General features: G+C 46.7%; 1 protein-coding gene across 5 annotated transcripts in view; it reads right to left on the bottom strand.

The window, feature by feature from the left end:
- The window catches only part of LOC106565696 (uncharacterized), a 64,273-nt gene that overhangs the window by 17,364 nt on the left and 24,007 nt on the right, over positions 1 to 22,902 (bottom strand). For 3 of the 5 annotated variants that reach the window (XR_006761160.1, XR_006761159.1, XM_045704322.1), the window contains exons 2-3: positions 10,898 to 11,415; positions 5,825 to 6,341 (exon numbers count right to left, since the gene is read on the bottom strand). Coding sequence is in view for 3 of the 5 variants with exons in the window: in XM_045704322.1 (XP_045560278.1) it covers positions 5,825 to 6,341; positions 10,898 to 11,415 (1,035 nt within the window). In the remaining 2 variants the exon portion in view is untranslated. Of the gene's footprint in view, positions 1 to 5,824; positions 6,342 to 10,897; positions 11,416 to 21,757; positions 22,239 to 22,902 lie in introns of those variants that run through there. The other 2 variants (XM_045704352.1, XM_045704379.1) reach the window with 2 other exon arrangements.

Below are 22,902 nucleotides of genomic sequence, written 5' to 3'. Positions count from 1 at the left end.
TGATGTCATGTTGTGTTTCTACCATGTTGTTGTCATGTTGTGTTTCTACCATGCTGTGTTGTCATGTTGTGTTTTTACCATGTTGTTGTCATGTTGTGTTGCTACCATGCTGTGTTGTCATGTGTTTCTGCCTTGCTATGTTGTCGTCTTAGGTCTCTGTGTAGTGCTGTGTCTCTCTTGTTGTGATGTGTGTTTTGGCCTATATTTATATTGTATTTATTAGGTTTAGGAAAGTATTTATAAACCGTAAAAACATTGCTATTCTTGTGCTTCAGTTCAAGGTCAGAAAATCCATATCCAGAGAAAAGAGCATGAAAAAGAATAACATTCCATTTCTGTGATCTGGGGCCGTCATGCTCAGTATACAGGAAGGGTTAGTAGGCTTCAAACCCATTATGAAACCAGGGGACATATCCACAGTCTCAGAGTGATGACATCATGGGATCAGTTCCTTATATGGAGAGTGGAGGGGGGGGACGACCTGACCCCAGATCAGCACTCTGTGCTTTCTACAGACGATTCATATGTAGCATATGAGGAGATTTCAGTGGTGGGGGTCTGTTACAACCTGTCTCAAGATTGTAACAATGGGAAACCCCACACTGAGTAAATGAATTTCTTCCATAAATAAAGTAAAACACTCACAACAATAATCAGATGAGGCATGAAGGTCACTAAATTAGGTGTCAACTGCCAAAGCCACAACGAAACAACCAAAGGTATGCATGGAGAGAGGAATCTCTTGCTGAATGGGGGGGGGGGAACAGTGGCTTTATGCCACAGCTGAGCTTTCACAGGTGTACCCAATCAGCACTGACCACTCTCCCAGCTCCGCCCACCCACCAATCTCCCGCAGGAAGTCAGCACAGCAAAACCCAGTAGACAGAGCAGGGAGGGACCGTCACACCACCACCCATAAAAACGGGGACCTCCCATGTCCTCGAAAAACAAAACCAAAAATGTTTTAATAAACACACGCAATAAACAATAGAAATGTACTTGCACTCCCTAGACAGCCAACCACACAGGTCCACCGCTTAACCCACAACACCAGCTTTAGTAACCATGGCGCCTGGACGCAAATTAAGAAAAAGAGAGGAAGAGAGAGAGAGACCAAGAGAGAGAGAGACCAAATTGTCGGAGAACAGACAACACAGTATTAAAACAGGACGACTTAGGAAACGGCACACGGGACGACGAATCCGCCAAAACATCGTCCACCCCCTTTAGTATGACGAATCTCGAGGGGAAAAGCTTGAAGGTACCACCGCATCAACCTCTGGTTCAGGACACTGCAACGAGTGTAAAAAAAATGTGAGTGGGTTATGATCAGTATATACACAACTAGGAGGTACTACACCCGAAGTGTTGTAGAGCCCAGATCAGGGCAAGAGCCTCCGTCCAGTCTCGGTCCAACTCAGTCCAGTAAGCAACGACGACTTCAAGGTCTGATGGAACCGTCCCAGGGCTCCCTGACTCTGTGTATGATATGATATGCGGTCGCAAGATTGTGTCTGATGCGAAGTTGGCGTAACACCTGTGAAAATATACGTGAGAAGTGAAGTTGGAACCTTGATCGCTTTGAATAATTTTGGGTATTTCCCGAAAACTTGCATTAACACCTGCTAACCATGTGTATGTGACAAATAAATTTGATTTGATAAACGCGAATCCGACCATCACCCCTGGTGAGACAAAACCGCGAGTCGTCAGTGAAGAGCACGGTCCAGTGACGGTGGATTTGTGCCCATTGGCAATGTTGTTGCCGGTGATGTCTGGTGAGGACCTGCCTTACAACAGGCCTACAAGCCCTCAGTCCAGCCTCTCTCAGCCTATTGCGGACAGTCTGAGCACTGATGGAGGGATTGTGCGTTCCTGGTGTAACTCGGGCAGTTGTTGTTGCCATCCTGTACCTGTCCCGCAGGTGTGATGTTCGAATGTACCGATCCTGTGCAGGTGTTGTTACACGTGGTCTGCCACTGTGAGGACAATCAGCTGTCCGTCCTGTCTCCCTGTAGCGCTGTCTTAGGCGCCTCACAGTACGGACATTGCAATTTATTGCCCTGGCCACATCTGCAGTCCTCATGCCTCCTTGCAGCATGCCTAAGGCACGTTCACGCAGATGTGCAGGGACCCTGGGCATCTTTCTTTTGGTGTTTTTCAGAGTCGGTAGAAAGGCCTCTTTAGTGTCCTAAGTTTTCAGAACTGTGACCTTAATTGCCTACCGTCTGTAAGCTGTTAGTGTCTTAACGACCGTTCCACAGGTGCATGTTCATTAATTGTTTATGTTTCATTGAACAAGCATGGGAAACAGTGTCTTACCCAGAAAAGTGTTTAGATAATCTAGCGTTATTAAACTCAGCAAAAAAAGGAACGTCCCTTTTTCAGGACCCTGTCTTTCAAAGATCATTCGTAAAAATCAAAATCACTTCACAGATCTTCATTGTAATGGATATTTTTGTTGTTGATTTTTACGAATTATCTTTGAAAAAAAAGATTTCTTCTGAAAAAGGGACGTTCCTTTTTTTGCTGAGTTTAATAACGCTAGATTATCGAAAAACTTTTCGATGCTCATTCAGGGGAAAACATACATTCTTATAAATAAAGTGTTGAACAAAGTGTTGACAGTGCTGAAAAACAACTTAAACATGAACTTACTCATAAAAACAGCAGCTCTTTGCTGTATTCATTGAGTCTCTCTAGTCGTGGTTTTAAAAGTTTAGAAATTCCGACAATAACAACTTTGCTGTGCGTTCCAAGGCTTATTTTTACAGTCTATTGGTGTGATGAAACTGTTGACACGGTGATCTGACCTCTGATTGGCTGTGTGTTCGAGGCTTCTTTCTATTGGTGTGAGGAAACTGTTGACACGGTGATCTGACCTCTGATTGGCTGTGTGTTCGAGGCTTCTTTCTATTGGTGTGAGGAAACTGTTGACACGGTGATCTGACCTCTGATTGGCTGTGTGTTCGAGGCTTCTTTCTATTGGTGTGAGGAAACTGTTGACACGGTGATCTGACCTCTGATTGGCTGTGTGTTCGAGGCTTCTTTCTATTGGTGTGAGGAAACTGTTGACACGGTGATCTGACCTCTGATTGGCTGTGTGTTCGAGGCTTCTTTCTATTGGTGTGAGGAAACTGTTGACACGGTGATCTGACCTCTGATTGGCTGTGTGTTCGAGGCTTCTTTCTATTGGTGCGAGGAAACTGTTGACACGGTGATCTGACCTCTGATTGGCTCTCTGGGCCTGCCGGGTAGGCGGAGTTCTACCTTCGTGATAACGCGAGGCTTTATCGTTGTTGTTGTTTTAACAGAAATGTTTGGTGACTGACTAGGAATGCCTTGGGAGATCGACCAGTCTATCACGATCAACCGGTTGTAGAAGCACCTTTGGCAGCGATTACAGCTGTGGGTGTTTCTGGGTAATTCTCTAAGAGCTTTAAACACCTGGATTGTGCAACATTTGACCATTATTCTTTTCAAAATTCTTCACATTCTGTCACATTGGTCGTTGATCATTGCTATGTTCATGTGTTGCCATAGATTATCAAGTAGATTTATGTCAGAACTGTAACTAGGCCACTGTCTTCTTGGTAAGCATATCAAGTGTAGATTTGGTCTGGTGTTTTAGGTTATTGTCCTGCTGAAAGGTGAATTCATCCCCCAGTGGCTGGTGGAGAGCAGACTGAACCAGGTTCTCCTCTAGGATTTTGCCTGTACTTAGCTCCATTCTGTTTATTTTTTATCCTGAAAAACTCCCAAGTCATTAATGATTTACAAGCATACCCATAACATGATGCAGCCACCACTATGCTTGAAAATATGGAGAGTGGTACTCAGTAATGTCTCCCTCATGGCCCAGGTAGAGGTCCAGTCTCCCTCAAGGCCCAGGTGTCTACATACACAATAGACACATACCAGTTTAGATGGATCCAGCTCAGAGAGGCCCAGCTCAGAGAGGCCCAGCTCAGAGAGGCCCAGCTCAGAGAGGCCCAGCTCAGAGAGGCCCAGCTCAGAGAGGCCCAGCTCATGAGCTCCATCAGCAGCAGATTTTCACACAAAAACATCAGCGCAATATGCAACAATTTCAAATATTTTACTGAGTTACAGTTCATAGAAGGAAATCAGTCAATTGAAATAAATTCATTAGGCTCTAATCTATGGATTTCAAATGACTGATTACAGATATGCATCTGTTCATCACATATAAAAAAAGGTAGGGGTGTGGATCAGAAAACCAGTCAGTATCTGGTGTGACCACCATTTGTCTCATGCAGCGCGACACATCTCCTTCACATTGAGTTGATCAGGCTGTTGATTGTGGCCTGTGGAATGTTGGTCCCACTCCTCTTCAATGGCTGTGTGAAGTTACTGGATATTGGCAGGAACTGGAAACACGCTGTCGTACACGTCGATCCAGAGCATCCCAAACATGCTCAATGGGTGACATGTCTGGTGAGTATGCAGGCCATGGAAGAACTGGGACATTTTCAACTTCCAGGAATTGTGTACAGATCCTTGTGACATGGCTGTGCATTATGCTGAAACTTTACGTAACTCCCAAGTTGACTTCAATATTTGTGCATAAAGGCATTTCCACTGCCATTTCTCGCATAATTCATTTTGATCTGTCTGCATTTATAAAATTGTACCAAAAACTTCCTGTTGCCGGATATGATGTATTTTTATATGGTATGAATACTAGCATTAAAACTGTGGATGGAAACATGGTCACTAACTCCAACCTGCCCCGAGTAGAAACCTTTGGCACTTCAACAACATGACTCAATGACTCCAACCTGCCCCGAGTAGAAACCTTTGGCACTTCAACAACATGACTCAATGACTCCAACCTGCCCCGAGTAGAAACCTTTGGCACTTCAACAACATGACTCAAGGACTCCAACCTGCCCCGAGTAGAAACCTTTGGCACTTCAACAACATGACTCAAGGACTCCAACCTGCCCCGAGTAGAAACCTTTGGCACTTCAACAACATGACTCAAGGACTCCAACCTGCCCCGAGTAGAAACCTTTGGCACTTCAACAACATGACTCAAGGACTCCAACCTGCCCCGAGTAGAAACCTTTGGCACTTCAACAACATGACTCAAGGACTCCAACCGCCCCGAGTAGAAACCTTTGGCACTTCAACAACATGACTCAAGGACTCCAACCTGCCCCGAGTAGAAACCTTTGGCACTTCAACAACATGACTCAATGACTCCAACCTGCCCCGAGTAGAAACCTTTGGCACTTCAACAACATGACTCAAGGACTCCAACCTGCCCCGAGTAGAAACCTTTGGCACTTCAACAACATGACTCAAGGACTCCAACCTGCCCCGAGTAGAAACCTTTGGCACTTCAACAACATGACTCAAGGACTCCAACCTGCCCCGAGTAGAAACCTTTGGCACTTCAACAACATGACTCAAGGACTCCAACCGCCCCGAGTAGAAACCTTTGGCACTTCAACAACATGACTCAATGACTCCAACCTGCCCCGAGTAGAAACCTTTGGCACTTCAACAACATGACTCAAGGACTCCAACCTGCCCCGAGTAGAAACCTTTGGCACTTCAACCAGTTGTCAACAGTCTAATAAGGCTAACCATCCCTTACATATCATATCCTTTAAATCCTTTTCTTTGGTTTTCTAGTAACATGATACAAACTTATCCTGGGTTGTGTGTGGACATCTTTGGGACAAACCAGTTGTCATCTATAATATTGTCAGTGGAGGTTCCCCCCCATCTTTCTGAGCTGTTTACGTCACTCTGTGTTCTAACCTGTTAACACCCAGTAGTGGTCATTCTTTCTCACCTGGGTTTGTTATGGTTGTCCTTTGATCCAAACCATCCTTTGTGTTTCTCGCCTGGGCCAGAGTCAGAGTTCGAGGCCTGTTCAGACTCATCCAGACAGTCCCTGCTCCGTTTCCTCCCCTGGCTGTCTCTGTCTGACTCCTCCCTGGCCCCCTCGCCCATCCCCTGGCCAGCCTGCTCCAGGGCCGCTGCGATGACCACCTTCTCCTCCTCCCCTGCCTTGTCAAAAGACCAGCGCCGGCCGTCCGCAGCGGGACCTTTAGGGAGGAGGACAGGGAGCTCCTCTCTCCGCTGGCTGAGGTTCTGGAGGGATTGGGAAAGAGGAAGGTTCTTCTTCACCAGGGCTAGAGGATCTAAGGGTACTACGGGGTTCCCCGGGCAAGGGTCCAGGATGGTGTTGTACACATGGCTTCCATTGATGCAGACAGGCTGAGGCACAGGGATGTTGATCTCTCCAGACTCGTCAGTGAACTCGCATGTATAGGAGGCCAGCTTGGGAGACGACTCTGCCGTATGATCTGTGGAGGGGGAAAGAGAGAGAGATGCTAGTGCTTGAACAGTATGTCTTTTCATGACAGGAAAAGTCAAGCAGAGAGCGACAATGTATGTAATGAAACGTTTAAAGTAGGGATGTGACGATTCACATCGGTCCCGATCAAAATGAAGCATGCATCACTCAGAAAATCTATTAACGTTACGAATCGCTGATTCACTGAAATGTTACACTACTATTACTCTGATAGAGGGTGGTGGGGTGGTGGATGGTGGTAGAGGGGTGGTAGATGGTGGTAGTGGGGTGGTGGATGGTGGTAGAGGGGTGGTAGATGGTGGTAGTGGGGTGGTAGATGGTGGTGTGGGGTGGTAAATAATGGTAGTGGGGTGGTAAATGGTGGTAGTGGGGTGGTAGATGGTGGTAGTGGGGTGGTAGTGGGGTGGTAAATGGTGGTAGTGGGGTGGTAGACGGTGGTAGTGGGGTGGTAGATGGTGGTAGTGGGGTGGGGTGGTAAATGGTGGTAGTGGGGTGGTAGTGGGGTGGTAGATGTGGTAGTGGGGTGGTAAATGGTGGTAGATGGTGGTAGTGGGGTGGTAAATGGTGGTAGTGGGGTGGTAGATGGTGGTAGTGGGGTGGTAGATGGTGGTAGTGGGGTGGTAGATGGTGCTAGTGGGGTGGTAGTGGGGTGGTGGATGGTGGTAGTGGGGTGGTAAATGGTGGTAGTGGGGTGGTAGATGGTGGTAGTGGGGTGGTAGATGGTGGTAGTGGGGTGGTAAATGGTGGTAGTGGGGTGGTAAATGGTGGTAGTGGGGTGGTGATGGTGGTAGTGGGGTGGTGAGGGTGGTAGACGGTGGTAGTGGGGTGGTAAATGGTGGTAGTGGTGTGGTAAATGGTGGTAGCGGGGTGGTAGATGGTGGTAGCGGGGTGGTGTAGTGGGGTGGGGTGGTAAATGGTGGTAGTGGGGTGGTAGATGGTGGTAGTGGGGTGGTAGATGGTGGTGTGGGGTGGTAAATGGTGGTAGTGGGGTAGTAAATGGTGGTAGTGGGGTGGTAGATGGTGGTAGTGGGGTGGTGGTAGTGCGGTGGTAGATGGTGGTAGTGGGGTGGTAGATGGTGGTAGTGGGGTGGTAGATGGTGGTAGTGGGGTGGTAGATGGTGGTAGTGGGGTGGTAAATGGTGGTAGTGGGGTGGTGATGGTGGTAGACGGTGGTAGTGGGGTGGTAAATGGTGGTAGTGGTGTGGTAAATGGTGGTAGCGGGGTGGTAGATGGTGGTAGCGGGGTGGTGTAGTGGGGTGGGGTGGTAAATGGTGGTAGTGGGGTGGTAGATGGTGGTAGTGGGGTGGTAAATGGTGCTAGATGGTGGTAGTGGGGTGGTAGATGGTGGGAGTGGGGTGGTGGATGGTGGTAGAGGGGTGGTAGATGGTGGGAGTGGGGTGGTGTAGTGGGGTGGTGTAGTGGGGTGGTAAATGGTGGTAGTGGGGTGGTATGTGGTAGTGGAGTGGTAGTGGGGTGGTGTAGTGGGGTGGTAGAGGGGTGGTGGATGGTGGTAGTGGGGTGGTAAATGGTGGTAGTGGGTGGTGTAGTGGGGTGGGGTGGTAAATGGTGGTAGTAGGGTGGTAGATGGTGGTAGTGGGGTGGTAAATGGTGGTAGATGGTGGTAGTGGGGTGGTAGATGGTGGTAGTGGGGTGGTGTAGTGGGGTGGTAAATGGTGGTAGTGGGGTGGTAGACGGTGGTAGTGGGGTGGTAGATGGTGGTAGTGGGGTGGGGTGGTAAATGGTGGTAGTGGGGTGGTAGTGGGGTGGTAGATGTGGTAGTGGGGTGGTAAATGGTGGTAGATGGTGGTAGTGGGGTGGTAAATGGTGGTAGTGGGGTGGTAGATGGTGGTAGTGGGGTGGTAGATGGTGGTAGTGGGGTGGTAGATGGTGCTAGTGGGGTGGTAGATGGTGGTAAATGGTGGTAGTGGGGTGGTAGATGGTGGTAGTGGGGTGGTAAATGGTGGTAGTTGGGTGGTGTAGTGGGGTGGTAAATGGTGGTAGTGGGGTGGTAGATGGTGGTAGTGGGGTGGTAAATGGTGGTAGTGGGGTGGTAGATGGTGGTAGATGGTGGTAGTGGGGTGGTAGATGGTGGTGGTAGTGGGGTGGTAAATGGTGGTAGTGGGGTGGTAGATGGTGGTAGATGGTGGTAGTGGGGTGGTAGATGGTGGTGGTAGTGGGGTGGTAAATGGTGGTAGTGGGGTGGTAGATGGTGGTAGTGGGGTGGTAAATGGTGGTAGTGGGGTGTGGGGTGTGGCTCAGGGTGTGGCTCAGTTGGTAGAGCATGGTGTTTGGAACGCCAGCATGGTGTGTGCAACGCCAGGGTTGTGGGTTCGATTCCCACGGGGGGCCAGTACAAAAAAATGCATGAAATGAAATGTATGCATTCACTACTGTAAGTCGCTCTGGATAAGAGCGTCTGCTAAATGACTAAAAATGTTTAAAAAAAATAAATAATAAAAAATGGTAGATGGTGGTAGTGGGGTGGTAGTGGGGTGGTGGATGGTGGTAGTGGGGTGGTGGATGGTGGTAGTGGGGTGGTGGTAGTGGGGTGGTGGATGGTGGTAGTGGGGTGGTGGATGGTGGTAGTGGGGTGGTGGTAGTTGGGTGGTGGATGGTGGTAGTGGGGTGGTGGATGGTGGTAGTGGGGTGGTAAATGGTGGTAGTGGGGTGGTAAATGGTGGTAGTGGGGTGGTAGTGGGGTGGTGGTAGTGGGGTGGTGGTGGATGGTGGTAGTGGGGTGGTGGATGGTGGTAGTGGGGTGGTGGTAGTGGGGTGGTGGTAGTGGGGTGGTGGATGGTGGTAGTGGGGTGGTGGATGGTGGTAGTGGGTGGTTTAGGTTGGTTGATGGTGGGTAAACAACAGGGATCAACTAGATTCAGTCCATTTGATCGGATGGTCACGGGGGCTGGACCGAAATAATAAATCATGTGTAGACTGTAAACTGACTCCGGAGCATCACCATCTGGCACTCCGACAGACGAATCTGGGATGCCAGATGCCAGGAGAACGCTACCTGCCCGAATGCATAGTGCCAACTGTAAAGTTTGGTGGAGGAGGAATAATGGTCTGGAGCTGTTTTTCATGGTTCAGGCCCCTTAGTTCCAGTGAAGGGAAATCTTAACGCCACAGCATACAATGACATTCTAGACGATTATGTGCTTCCAACTTTGTGGCAACAGTTTGGGGAAGGCCGCAACTCTGCTGGGTTTTTCACGCTCAACTGTTTCCCGTGTGTATTGGGAATGGTCCAGCACCAAAAGGACATCCAGACAACTTGATACAACTGTGGGAAGCATTGGAGTCAACATGGGCCAGCATCCCTGTGGAACGCTTGACACCTTGTAGAGTCCATACCCCGAAGAATTAAAGCTGTTCTGAGGGCAAAAAGGGGAGCAACTCAATATTAGGAAGGTGTTCATAATGTTTTGTACACTTAGATATATCTATCTATCCATCTCTCTCTCAGTGGAGGCTGGTGGGGAGGAGCGACAAACTTCAACCGGTTCTCCCCATTAAGCAACGAATCAGAGGCTGAGCCTTCTCTGGTCTCTACTCCTCCCGTTACGGGGTCTGAGACGCCGAAGCCTCCCACCATCTGACAAATTGGCGACTCCATTACCCGCAGTATTAGACTTAAAACGAATCATCCAGCGATCATACACTGTTTACCAGGGGGCAGGGCTACCGACGTTAAGGCTAATCTGAAGACGGTGCTGGCTAAAGCTAAAACTGGCGAGTGTAGAGAGTATAGAGATATTGTTATCCACGTTGGCACCAACGATGTTAGGATAAAACAGTCAGAGGTCACCGAGCGCAACATAGCTTCAGCGTGTAAATTAGCTAGAAAGATGTGTTGGCATTGAGAAATTGCCTCTGGCCCACTACCAGTTAGACGGAGTGATGAGCTCTACAGCGGTCTCTCACAACTCTCTCCCTCCCGGAGGACCTGAGGACCATGCCTCAGCACTACCTGGCCTGATGACTCCTGACTATGCCCAATCCACCTGGTCGTGCTGGTGCTCCAGTTTCAACTGCTGCCTGCGGCTATGGAACCCTGACCTGATTACCGGACGTGCTACCTTGTCCCGGACCTGCTGTTTTTGACAGAGTGACTCTCTCTAGAATTTTTTTTTTTTTTTTTTTTACCTTTACTAGGCAAGTCAGTTAAGAACAAATTCTTATTTTCAATGACGGCCTAGGAACAGTGGGTTAACCGCCTTGTTCAGGGGCAGAACGACAGATTTGTACCTTGTCAGCTCGGGGATTCGAACTTGCAAACCTTTCGGTTACTAGTCCAATGCTCTAACCACTAGGCTACCCTGCCGCCCACGAATGCTCAGCTATGATAAGCCAACTGACATTTACTCCAGAGGTGCTGACCTGTTTCACCCTCGACAACCACTGTGATTATTATCTGACCCTGCTGGTCATCTATAAACACTTGAACATCTTGAAGAACAATATGGCCTTAATGGCCATGTACTCTTGTTATATTCCACTAGAAGGAATAACTAGGTATATATATATATGATGATTTCCTCTCACCAGGGCTGTCTGCTGTGAAGTTGCTGCTGTTGCTAGGCGAGTTAGACAGGTCAGACACCACTACAGAGATCCCAGCGGTGGGACTGAGACTCCCTCCCCTCGACGACGACTCACTACTCTCCGACCCTAGCGACGTGCTCGACCTCGTATCGGACGACTTCCTCAGTTTCCCTCGCAGGAAGAAGTTCCTCATCTTACTCCTCCGCCCCTCCCCTCCTTCATCGTCCTCATAGTCTTCCTCCCCGCCGCCATCGCTCGGCAACCGGTTCCTCATGCGGGAAACGGGTCCGTAGCCGCCCACAATAGTGGAAGCAGAGTCTTCATCAGAGTCCTTGCTGCTCCTCTTCTTGCCCTTGATGCGGTCCTTGATCTTGCCGAAGGTGGACCGGGGCTTGTCCTTACCCAGGGAGAGGTCGTACATGCTGGCTGTCAGGTTGTTCTTGGTGAACTGCACCGTCACCTGGATGTCCCCTCGCTCCTTCTCTTTCTTCCCAGTCTTGGAGTTCAGCTTGTACCACCTGGAATAGAGAAAGAGGGACGGGAATAAGATCACTTCATACTGGATCATATGTAGAGGGCTTAATGAACAAGGATTTGTTCTAGTTATAGTTTAACTTCAATAGGTAGAGATGGCAAGAGACATTTATAAACATACAATACCAGTCAAAAGTTTGGAAACACCTACTCATTCAAGGGTTTTTCTTGATTTATTACTAGAATAATATCGAAGACATCAAAACTATGAAATAACACATATGGAACTATGTAGTAACCAAAAAAGTATTAAACAAATCCAAATATATTTCATATTTTAGATTCTTTAAAGTAGCCACCCTTTGCCTTGATGACAGCTTTGCACACTCTTAGCATTCTCTCAACCAGCTTCACCTGGAATGCTTTTCCAGCAGTCTTGAAGGAGTTCCCACATATTCTGAGCACTTGTTGGCTGCTTTTCCTTCACTCTGCGGTCATCCCAAACCATCTCTATTGGGTTGAGGTTGGGTGATTGTGGATGAAAGGTCATCTGATGCAGCACTCCATCACTCTCCTTCTTGGTCAAATAGCCCTTTCACAGCCTGGATGTGTGTTGGGTCATTATCCTGTTGAAAAACAAAAATGATAGTCCCACTAAGCGCAAACCAGATGGGATGCAAAGCACCCCCACACCATCCCACCTCCTCCTCCATGCTTCACTGTGGGAACCACACATGCAGAGATCATCCGTTCACCTACTCTGCATCTCACAAAGACACGGCAATTGGAACCAAAAATCTCAAATTTGTTCTCAGACAAAAAGGACATATTTCCACCGGTCTATTGTCCATTGCTCGTGTTTCTTGGCCCAAGCAAGTCTCTTATTATTGGTGTCCTTTAGCAGTGGTTTCTTTGCAGCAATTCGACCATGAAGGCCTGATTCACGCAGTCTTCTCTGAACAGTTGATGTTGAGATGTGTCTGTTACTTTAACTCTGAAGCATTCATTTGGGTTGCAATTTCTGAGGCTCTGCAGCAGAGGTAACTCTGGGTCTTCCTTTCCTGTGGCGGTCCTCATTAAAGGCACACCTGTTAATACCTGATAATACCTCATGAAGCTGGTTGAGAGAATGCCTAGAGTTTGCAAAGTTGTCATCAAGTGAAAGGGTGGCAACTTTGAAGAATCTCAAATATATTTTGATTTGTTCCAACACTTTTTTGGTTACTACATGATTCCATATGTGTTATTTCATAGTTTGTATGTCTTCACTATTATTCTACAATGTAGAAATTAAAATAAAAACCTTTGACTGAGTAGGTGTGTCCAAACTTTTGACTGGTTCTGTATGTAGGAGGAGTGCTTTAAACGGATTGTCTAGCATTTCGTTATTTTACACATCAATAGTTAAGAGACGACAACTGAGATTACCCCCATTGAATTTCAACAGATCTAGTCTCAAAACATAACTATGCAAACAAATACCCCATTAAACTCCAATAGAGTGCATTAATGGTCTGTTTCCTCGAGCTGGAGACATAAAGGTGTCAGGTAAGACCGAGGAGAGACTGAATGAAACTATTGTTCATCGTAATGAGGTTAATCTGGCCTCACGTCCAGGGAGGGACTGAACACACACCCCGCGACCCCGCGACCCCGCTCCAGTGTGTGTGTGTGTGTGTGTGTGTGTGTGTGTGTGTGTGTGTGTGTGTGTGTGTGTGTGTGTGTGTGTGTTCAGATTTCCCATGATACATTCTGGCACCTTGTTATTGTTATCAGACCTGTTTTCCTCTCCCAGACATATTGTGCATCCCAAATGGCACCCTATTCCCTACATAGGGTTCTGGTAAAAACAAAAGTAGTAATAAAGGGCAACTACGTAGAGAATAGGGTGCCATTTGGGACACATCCTCTTCTAAACCCTGGCAAAACAACCACCAGGAAAACACTTTAACAATGAGTGGCTGGCCTTGATACAATGGCCATGTCAGAACAGCACAACACGGTCACCGTTACTGGCAGGCCATTCACAGACATGCCGCTGTGCTGCTGAAAACATCCCGAAAAAGGTAGCAGCTACAAACAGGAGACGACTTAACCATTCATATATTAGGCTGCTGCTAATAAAATATAGTTTTAAAAACAGCTACATGCAGTAGCTCTAAAACGGGCCGTAGCTCTAAAACGGGTCGTCGCTCTAAAACGGGTCGTAGCTCTAAAACGGGCCGTAGCTCTAAACTAAAACAGGCAGTAGCTCTAAACTAAAACAGGCCGTAGCTCTAAAACAGGCAGTAGCTCTAAAACGGGCCGTAGCTCTAAAACAGGCAGTAGCTCTAAACTAAAACAGGCAGTAGCTCTAAAACAGGCCGTAGCTTTAAAACAGGCCGTAGCTCTAAAACAGGCCGTAGCTCTAAAACAGGCAGTAGCTCTAAAACGGGCCGTAGCTCTAAAACAGGCAGTAGCTCTAAAACGGGCCGTAGCTTTAAAACAGGCAGTAGCTCTAAAACAGGCCGTAGCTCTAAAACAGGCAGTAGCTCTAAAACGGGCCGTAGCTTTAAAACAGGCAGTAGCTCTAAAACGGGCCGTAGCTCTAAAACAGGCCGTAGCTCTAAAACAGGCCGTAGCTCTAAAACAGGCCGTAGCCTTGAACTGTGTCAGGTACTGAATGACTCATGGGAAATTCTCAGATTCATTGTGTAGACACGCTGCTGTTGAAACCAGCCCAGCTGCTATTAGCTAGTGTTATAGTAACTGGCAGGCAGATCTGAACCACTTAAATCAGACGCTAGGTGTGGACTAGCAGTGAAATGCTTACTCCCAGGCCCTTCCCAACAAAGTAGAGAGAAAGAAAATAGAGAATTAATAGAAAAGTAAAACATGTAATAACAAATACACAATGAGTAACAATAACATGGCTCTATACACTGGGTACCAGTACTGAGTCAATGATAACATGGCTCTATACACTGGATACCAGTACTGAGTCAATGATAACATGGCTCTATACACTGGGTACCAGTACTGAGTCAATGATAACATGGCTCTATACACTGGGTACCAGTACTGAGTCAATGATAACATGGCTCTATGCACTGGGTACCAGTACTGAGTCAATGATAACATGGCTCTATACACTGGGTACCAGTACTGAGTCAATGATAACATGGCTCTATACACTGGGTACCAGTACTGAGTCAATGATAACATGGCTCTATACACTGGGTACCAGTACTGAGTCAATGATAACATGGCTCTATACACTGGGTACCAGTACTGAGTCAATGATAACATGGCTCTATACACTGGGTACCAGTACTGAGTCAATGATAACATGGCTATATACACTGGGTACCAGTACTGAGTCGATGATAACATGGCTCTATACACTGGGTACCAGTACTGAGTCAATGATAACATGGCTATATACACTGGGTACCAGTACTGAGTCAATGATAACATGGCTCTATACACTGGGTACCAGTACTGAGTCAATGATAACATGGCTATATACACTGGGTACCAGTACTGAGTCAATGATAACATGGCTCTATACACTGGATACCAGTACTGAGTCAATGACAACATGGCTCTATACACTGGGTACCAGTACTGAGTGAATGATAACATGGCTCTATACACTGGGTACCAGTACTGAGTCAATGATAACATGGCTCTATACACTGGATACCAGTACTGAGTCAATGATAACATGGCTCTATACACTGGGTACCAGTACTGAGTCAATGATAACATGGCTCTATACACTGGGTACCAGTACTGAGTCAATGATAACATGGCTCTATACACTGGGTACCAGTACTGAGTCAATGATAACATGGCTCTATACACTGGGTACCAGTACTGAGTCAATGATAACATGGCTATATACACTGGGTACCAGTACTGAGTCAATGATAACATGGCTCTATACACTGGGTACCAGTACTGAGTCAATGATAACATGGCTCTATACACTGGGTACCAGTACTGAGTCAATGATAACATGGCTCTATACACTGGGTACCAGTACTGAGTCAATGATAACATGGCTCTATACACTGGGTACCAGTACTGAGTCAATGATAACATGGCTCTATACACTGGGTACCAGTACTGAGTCAATGATAACATGGCTCTATACACTGGGTACCAGTACTGAGTCAATGATAACATGGCTCTATACACTGGGTACCAGTACTGAGTCAATGATAACATGGCTCTATACACTGGGTACCAGTACTGAGTCAATGATAACATGGCTATATACACTGGGTACCAGTACTGAGTCGATGATAACATGGCTCTATACACTGGGTACCAGTACTGAGTCAATGATAACATGGCTATATACACTGGGTACCAGTACTGAGTCAATGATAACATGGCTCTATACACTGGGTACCAGTACTGAGTCAATGATAACATGGCTATATACACTGGGTACCAGTACTGAGTCAATGATAACATGGCTCTATACACTGGATACCAGTACTGAGTCAATGACAACATGGCTCTATACACTGGGTACCAGTACTGAGTGAATGATAACATGGCTCTATACACTGGGTACCAGTACTGAGTCAATGATAACATGGCTCTATACACTGGATACCAGTACTGAGTCAATGATAACATGGCTCTATACACTGGGTACCAGTACTGAGTCAATGATAACATGGCTCTATACACTGGGTACCAGTACTGAGTCAATGATAACATGGCTCTATACACTGGGTACCAGTACTGAGTCAATGATAACATGGCTCTATACACTGGGTACCAGTACTGAGTCAATGATAACATGGCTATATACACTGGGTACCAGTACTGAGTCAATGATAACATGGCTCTATACACTGGGTACCAGTACTGAGTCAATGATAACATGGCTCTATACACTGGGTACCAGTACTGAGTCAATGATAACATGGCTCTATACACTGGGTACCAGTACTGAGTCAATGATAACATGGCTCTATACACTGGGTACCAGTACTGAGTCAATGATAACATGGCTATATACACTGGGTACCAGTACTGAGTCAATGATAACATGGCTCTATACACTGGGTACCAGTACTGAGTCAATGATAACATGGCTCTATACACTGGGTACCAGTACTGAGTCAATGATAACATGGCAGGGGTACGAGGTAATAACATGGCTCTATACACTGGGCACCAGTACTGAGTCAATGATAACATGGCTCTATACACTGGGTACCAGTACTGAGTCAATGATAACATGGCAGGGGTACGAGGTAATAACATGGCTATATACACAGAGTACCAGTACAGTCAATGTGCAGGGGTACGAGGTGACTGAGGTAAATACTGTATAACTAGGAATAAAGTCACAGATAAACAGTATCAGCGGTGTATGTGCTGAGGTAAAAAGTTTGTGCAGAAAATGCAGATTGTTTAACTATTTAACTAATAGCTACCAGAACTAACTATATGGAACAAAAATATAAAAAACGCAAAACATACAACAATTTAAATTTAAATAAATGAATGAGGCTGTCACGTCCTGGCCAGTATAAGGTTGTTTTTGTAGTTTGGTCAGGACGTGGCAGAGGGTATTTGTTTTATGTGGTTCGGGGTGGTGTGTTTGTGTAAAGGGTGTTTGATTTAGTATTTCCGGGGTTTTTGGTTGATGGTCTAATGTGTTTGTATTCTATGGTTAGTCTAGTGTGTGTGTTTCTATGTTTGGTTAATTGGGGTTGGGACTCTCAGTTGAAGGCAGGTGTTGTCTATCTGCCTTTGATTGAGAGTCCCATATATGAGGGTGTGTTTGTGTGATTGGTGGGTGATTATTCTGTGTTTAGCCTTGTGCCTTACCAGACTGGTTTTTTGTCGATTGTTCGTTCTTTGTTATTTTGGTGTTCATTTTGTATTTATTAAAAGAGCAAAATGAGCATACACATACCTGCTGCGTTTTGGTCCTCCATTTCCAACGACAAGCGTGACAGAGGCCCTAATCTATGGATTTCACATGACTGGGTAGGGGCGCAACCATGGGTGGGCCTGGGAGGGCATAGGCCCACCCACTTGGGAGCCAGGCCCACCCACTGGGCAGCTAGCTCAGCAAATCTGAATTTAGTTTTCCCCCCACAAAAGGGCATTATTACAGACAGAAATACTTCTCAGTTTCATCAGCTGTCCGGGTGGCTGGTCTCAGATTATACCACAGGTGAAGAAGCCAGATGTGGAGGTCCTGGACTGGTGTGGTTACGGTTGTGAGGCCAGATGGACGTACTGGACAAATTCTCAAAAAATGACATTGGAGGCGGCTTATAGTAGATATGAACATTAAATTCTCTGGCAACAGCTCTGGTGAACATTCCTGCAGTCAGCATGCCAATTGCGCGCTCCCTCAAAACTTGAGACATCTGTGGCATTATGTTGTGTGACAAAACTGTTACCGCTTGCTGTGCAGTTGCAGAGAGAACAGTATGACTTGGCTGGCTGGCGTCTTTGAACATTTTTTTGGTTTTCCTCTGACACTGCCTTGAAAGCAGGTCTTGGATGGCAGTGAGCTCAGCCCCAGTGATGTACTGGGCCGTACACACTACACTCTGTAGCGCCTTGCGGTAGGATGCTAAGCAGTTTTCCGTACCAAGCGGTGATGCAAAGAGTCAATATGCTCTCAATGGTGCAGCTGTAGAACCTTTTGTGGATCTGAGGGCCCATGCCAAATCTTTTCAACCTCCTGGAGGGGGAATAGGCTTTGTTTTCCCCTCTTCACGACATTGTTGGTGTATGGACCACGATAGATCCTTAGTAATGTGGACACCGAGGAACATGAAGCTCTCGACCTGCTCCAAAACAGCCCCGCGATGTAGACGGAACCTCTGTTTCCTGTTGTCCACGATCAGCTCCATTGTCTTGCTGACGTCGAGGGACAGGTTGTTGTCCTGGCACCACACTGCCAGGTCGCCAACCTCCTCCCTATAGGCTGTCTCATCGTCACCACTGTCATGTCAATGGAAAACTTAATGATGTTGTTGGGAGACGTGCCCGTCAGCAAGTCCAGGATCCAGTTGCAGAGGGAGGTGTTTAGTCCCAGGGTCCTTAGCTTAGTGATGAGCTTGGAGGACAATATGGTGTTGAACGCTGAGCTCTAGTCAATGAACAGTATTCTCACATAGGTTCCAGGGTGTCTGGGATGATGCAATGACCAGCCTTTCAAAAGCATTTCATGGCTACAGATGTGAGTGCTATGGGACGAGAGTCAATTAGACAGATTACCTTGGCGTTCTTGTGTACAGGGACTATGGTGGTCTGGTTGAAACATGTAGGTATTACAGATTGGGTCAGGAAGAGGTTGAAAATGTCAGTGAAGACACTTGCCAGTTGGTCAGCGCATGCTCTGAGTACGCGTCCTGGTAATCCGTCTGGCCCCGCAGCCTTGTGAATGTTGACCTGTTTAAAGTCTTACTCACGTCGGCTACAGAGAGCGTGATCACAGTCGTCCGGAACAGCTGGTGCTCTCATGCATCGTTCAGCATTGCTTGAGCGAGCATAGAAGGCATTTAGCTTTTCTGGTAGGCTCACATTACTGGGCAGCTCACGGCTGGGTTTCCCTTTGTAATCTATTGTTTGCAAGCCCTGCCACATCCAACGAGCATCAGAGCTGGTGTAGTACGATTTGATCTTAGTCGTGTATTGACACTTTGACTGTTTGCGTGATTTCTTATAAGCGTCCGAATTTGTGTCCAGCTCCTTGAAGGCGGTAGCTCTTGCCTTTAGCTCAGTGTGGATGCTGTCTGTAATCCATGGCTTCTGGTTGGGATATGTACGTATGGTCACTGTAGGGACGACGTCGTCGATGCACTTATTGATGAAGCCGATGACTGAGGTGGTGTAACTCCTCAATACCATCGGATGAATCCTGGAATATATTCCAGTATGCGCTAGTGAAACAGTCCTGTAGCCTAGCTTCTGCTTCATCGGACCAGTTTCATATTGAGCCCGTTACTGGTACTTCCTGTTTGAGTTTTTGCATGTAAGCAGGAATCAGGAGAATAGAGTTATGGTCAGATTTGCCAAATGGAGGGCGAGGGAGAGCTTTGTATGCGTTTGTGTGTGGAGTTTTTGCCTCTAATTGCACATGTGACATGCTGGTAGAAATGAGATAAAACTGATTTAAGTTTCCCTGCATTAAAATCCCCGGCCACTAGGAGCGCCGCCTCTGGATTAGTATTTTCTTGTTTGCTTATGACCGTATACAGCTGGTTGACTGTGGTCTTAGTGCCAGCATCAGTTTGTGGTGGTAAATAGACAACTACAAAAGAATATAGATGAAAACTCTCTTGGTAAATAGTATGGTCAACAGCTTATCATGAGTTATTTTAACTCAGGAGAGCAGTACCTCAAGACTTCCTTAATATTAGAGATCGTTCACCAGCTGTTGTTAAATAACAAACACACACTTCCTCCTTGAGCTTACCCGACGCTGCCGTTCTGACCTGCCGATGCATTGAAAAACCAGCTAGATGTACACCCATCTAGTACCAGGTCGGACCCCTCTGTCTCCAGAATGGCCTGAATTCTTCGGGACATGGAAAAATTGTTCAATTGATATAAAAGAGACCTAAAATTTGCCAGGAAAAAAAACATTCCCCAAACCATTACACCACCGCCACCACCATGGGGGTTGGGGCCATGGACTGATGCTCTTTACGCCAAACCCTTCATCAGCATGATGCATCAGCATGATGCAACAAGAGCCGGGATTCGTTGGACCAGGCAAGGCTTATCCACTCCTCAATTGTCCAGTGTTGGTGATCGTGTCCTGGATCCCTGGAGCCACTTCTTCTTGTTTTTAGCTGATAAGAGTGGAACCCGGGGTGGTCAACTGCTGCAATAGTCCATTTTGCACGAGTTGTGCGTTCCGAGATGCCATTACTTGCCTGTTTGTAGCCCACATGTTAGCTTGAACAATTCTTGCCATTCTCTTTCGACCTCTCATCGCCCACAGGACTGCTGCTGACTGGAATTATTTTCCTTGTCGGATATTTCTGAGATACTGGAACAGGAGCGCCTGGCACCGAACGATCATACCACGCTCAAAGTCGCTTAGGTCACTTGTTTTGCTCATTCTAACGTTCAATCGAACAGTAACTGAATGCCTGTCTGCCTGCTTCATGTAGCAAGCCACGTGACTCACTGTCTGTATGCGAACAATTTTTTTGTGTTAATGGGGTGGTATACCTAATAAACTGGTGTGATACAGTTGAACTCAGTGACATACAGAATGACTCATGGGAAAGAATCATCTGCTCTAATATGACTGGCTGACAGCCAGATCACAGGAGTATGACTGGTAAAAGAGAATTTCCCCACCAGAAATACACCTCTGAAACATAACCTAAAAAAAAAGATAGTTCTTTGTTACGTGCACAAGTACAATGAAATGCCTTTCTAGCTAACTCTTTCTTTCCCAACGATCAATAAATACACAAAAAAAAGTCAAGTAGAACAAAAACACATGAGAAATAAGAACATGAGAAAGTAAACCATAGAGTGTATACAGGGTCAGTTCCAGAGTCAGTAACAGTACCATATTTCCAATGTGCAGGGATACACACGCACTATACCCACTACACACACACTATACCCACTACACACACACTATACCCACTACCCACACACTATACCCACTACACACACACTATACCCACTACCCACACACTATACCCACTACCCACACACCATACCCACTACACACACACTATACCCAAACACTATACCCACTACACACACACTATACCCACTACACACGCACTATACCCACTACACACGCACTATACCCACTAGACACACACTATACCCAAACACTATACCCACTATACCCAAACACTATACCCACTACACACACACACACACACACGCACTATACCCACTACACACACACGCACTATACCCACTACACACACACACACTATACCCACTACCCACACACTATACCCACTACACACACACTGTACCCACTATACTGGAGTGGTAGGGTTAGATAAGTATAGGGGTAAGGTGACCAGGCATCAGGATAGATATGATAAACAGAGTAGCAGCACAGCAGCGTAAATTACGATGGTATATTAGCATGTGTATATAGAGTCAGCATGAAGAGCCAGGGCACCCGTGTTGAGGATCAGTGTGGAGGAGGTGATGTTCACTACCCTTGTGGTCAGCCCATCAGGAAGTCTAGGATCTACGCTGCAGAGGGAGGTGTTCAGCTTGGTAGGGGACTATGGTGTTGAACACCGAGCTATAGTCAATGAACAGCGTTCTCACATTAGGTATTCATCTTATCTAAAGTGGGTGAAGGCAGTGTGGAGAGCAATAGGGTATCTGGGATGATGAAGTCGATGTGTCATAACCAACCTTTCAAAGCGCTTAATGATTACAGATGTGAAAATATCGGTTAAAAATCGCTCAGCACTAATGGATTCCTGCATGTTTATAGCCTTGTACAGTTTGTTAAGTGCTAGCTTGTTGTTTTTCTTGTCCCGGAGGTAGAATATATACAGCAGTCACGACAACAGATGAAAACTCTCTCAGGGGGAGGTAGAAGGGTCGGCATTTGACCATCAGGTATTCCAAGACGAGTGAACGACGGTCAGCACACCATTGGCTGTTGACGAAGAGGCATACCCCTCCAACTCTCGATTTCCACAAATACAAAATGTTCTGTCAACTCGGTGAATGGAGAATCTATCGAGTTGGATAGCAATGTGGGCTTATCTAGTCCCGGAATCCATGTTTCAGAAAAGCAGAGAATATTGCAGTTAGAAAGAGTCCCGTTGATAGCAGATCCACGACCAGAGGTCCCTCCATCTTATTACCCAGAGACATCTGAGAGAAGCAAACCTCTGACAGGTGTGACATCACAATGGAACCTTAGCAACAACAACAAAAAGAAACGTCCTCTCGCTGTCAACTGCGTTTATTTTCAGCAAACTTATTAACACGTGTAAATATTTGTATTAACATAACAAGATTCAACAACTGAGACATAAACTGAACAAGTTCCACAGACATGACACTAACAGAAATTGAATAATGTGTCCCTGAACAAAGGGGGGGTCAAAATCTAAAGTAACAGTCAGTATGTGGTGTGGCCACCAGCTGCATTAAGTACTGCAGTGCATCTCCTCCTCATTGACTGCACCAGATTTTGCCAGTTCTTGCTGTGAGATGTTACCCCACTCTTCCACCAAGGCACCTGCAAGTTCCCGGACATTTCTGGGGGAATGGCCATAGCCCTCACCCTCCAATCCAACAGGTCCCAGACGTGCTCAATGGGATTGAGATCCAGGCTCTTCGCTGGCCATGGCAAAACACTGACATTCCTGTCTTGCAGGAAATCACACACAAAACGAGCAGTATGGCTGGTGGCATTGTCATGCTGGAGGGTCATGTCAGGACCTCCAAATCGATCCCGCTCCAGAGTACAGGCCTCGGTGTAACGCTCATTCCTTTGACGATAAACGCAAATCCGACCATCACCCCTGGTGAGACAAAACCGC

This window comes from Salmo salar, chromosome ssa01, assembly GCF_905237065.1.
Source record: "Salmo salar chromosome ssa01, Ssal_v3.1, whole genome shotgun sequence".
In the NCBI taxonomy this organism is placed as follows: domain Eukaryota; kingdom Metazoa; phylum Chordata; class Actinopteri; order Salmoniformes; family Salmonidae; genus Salmo; species Salmo salar.
The sequence above is the reverse complement of the archived record's forward strand: the minus strand, read 5'-3'. Positions and strand labels throughout refer to the sequence as shown.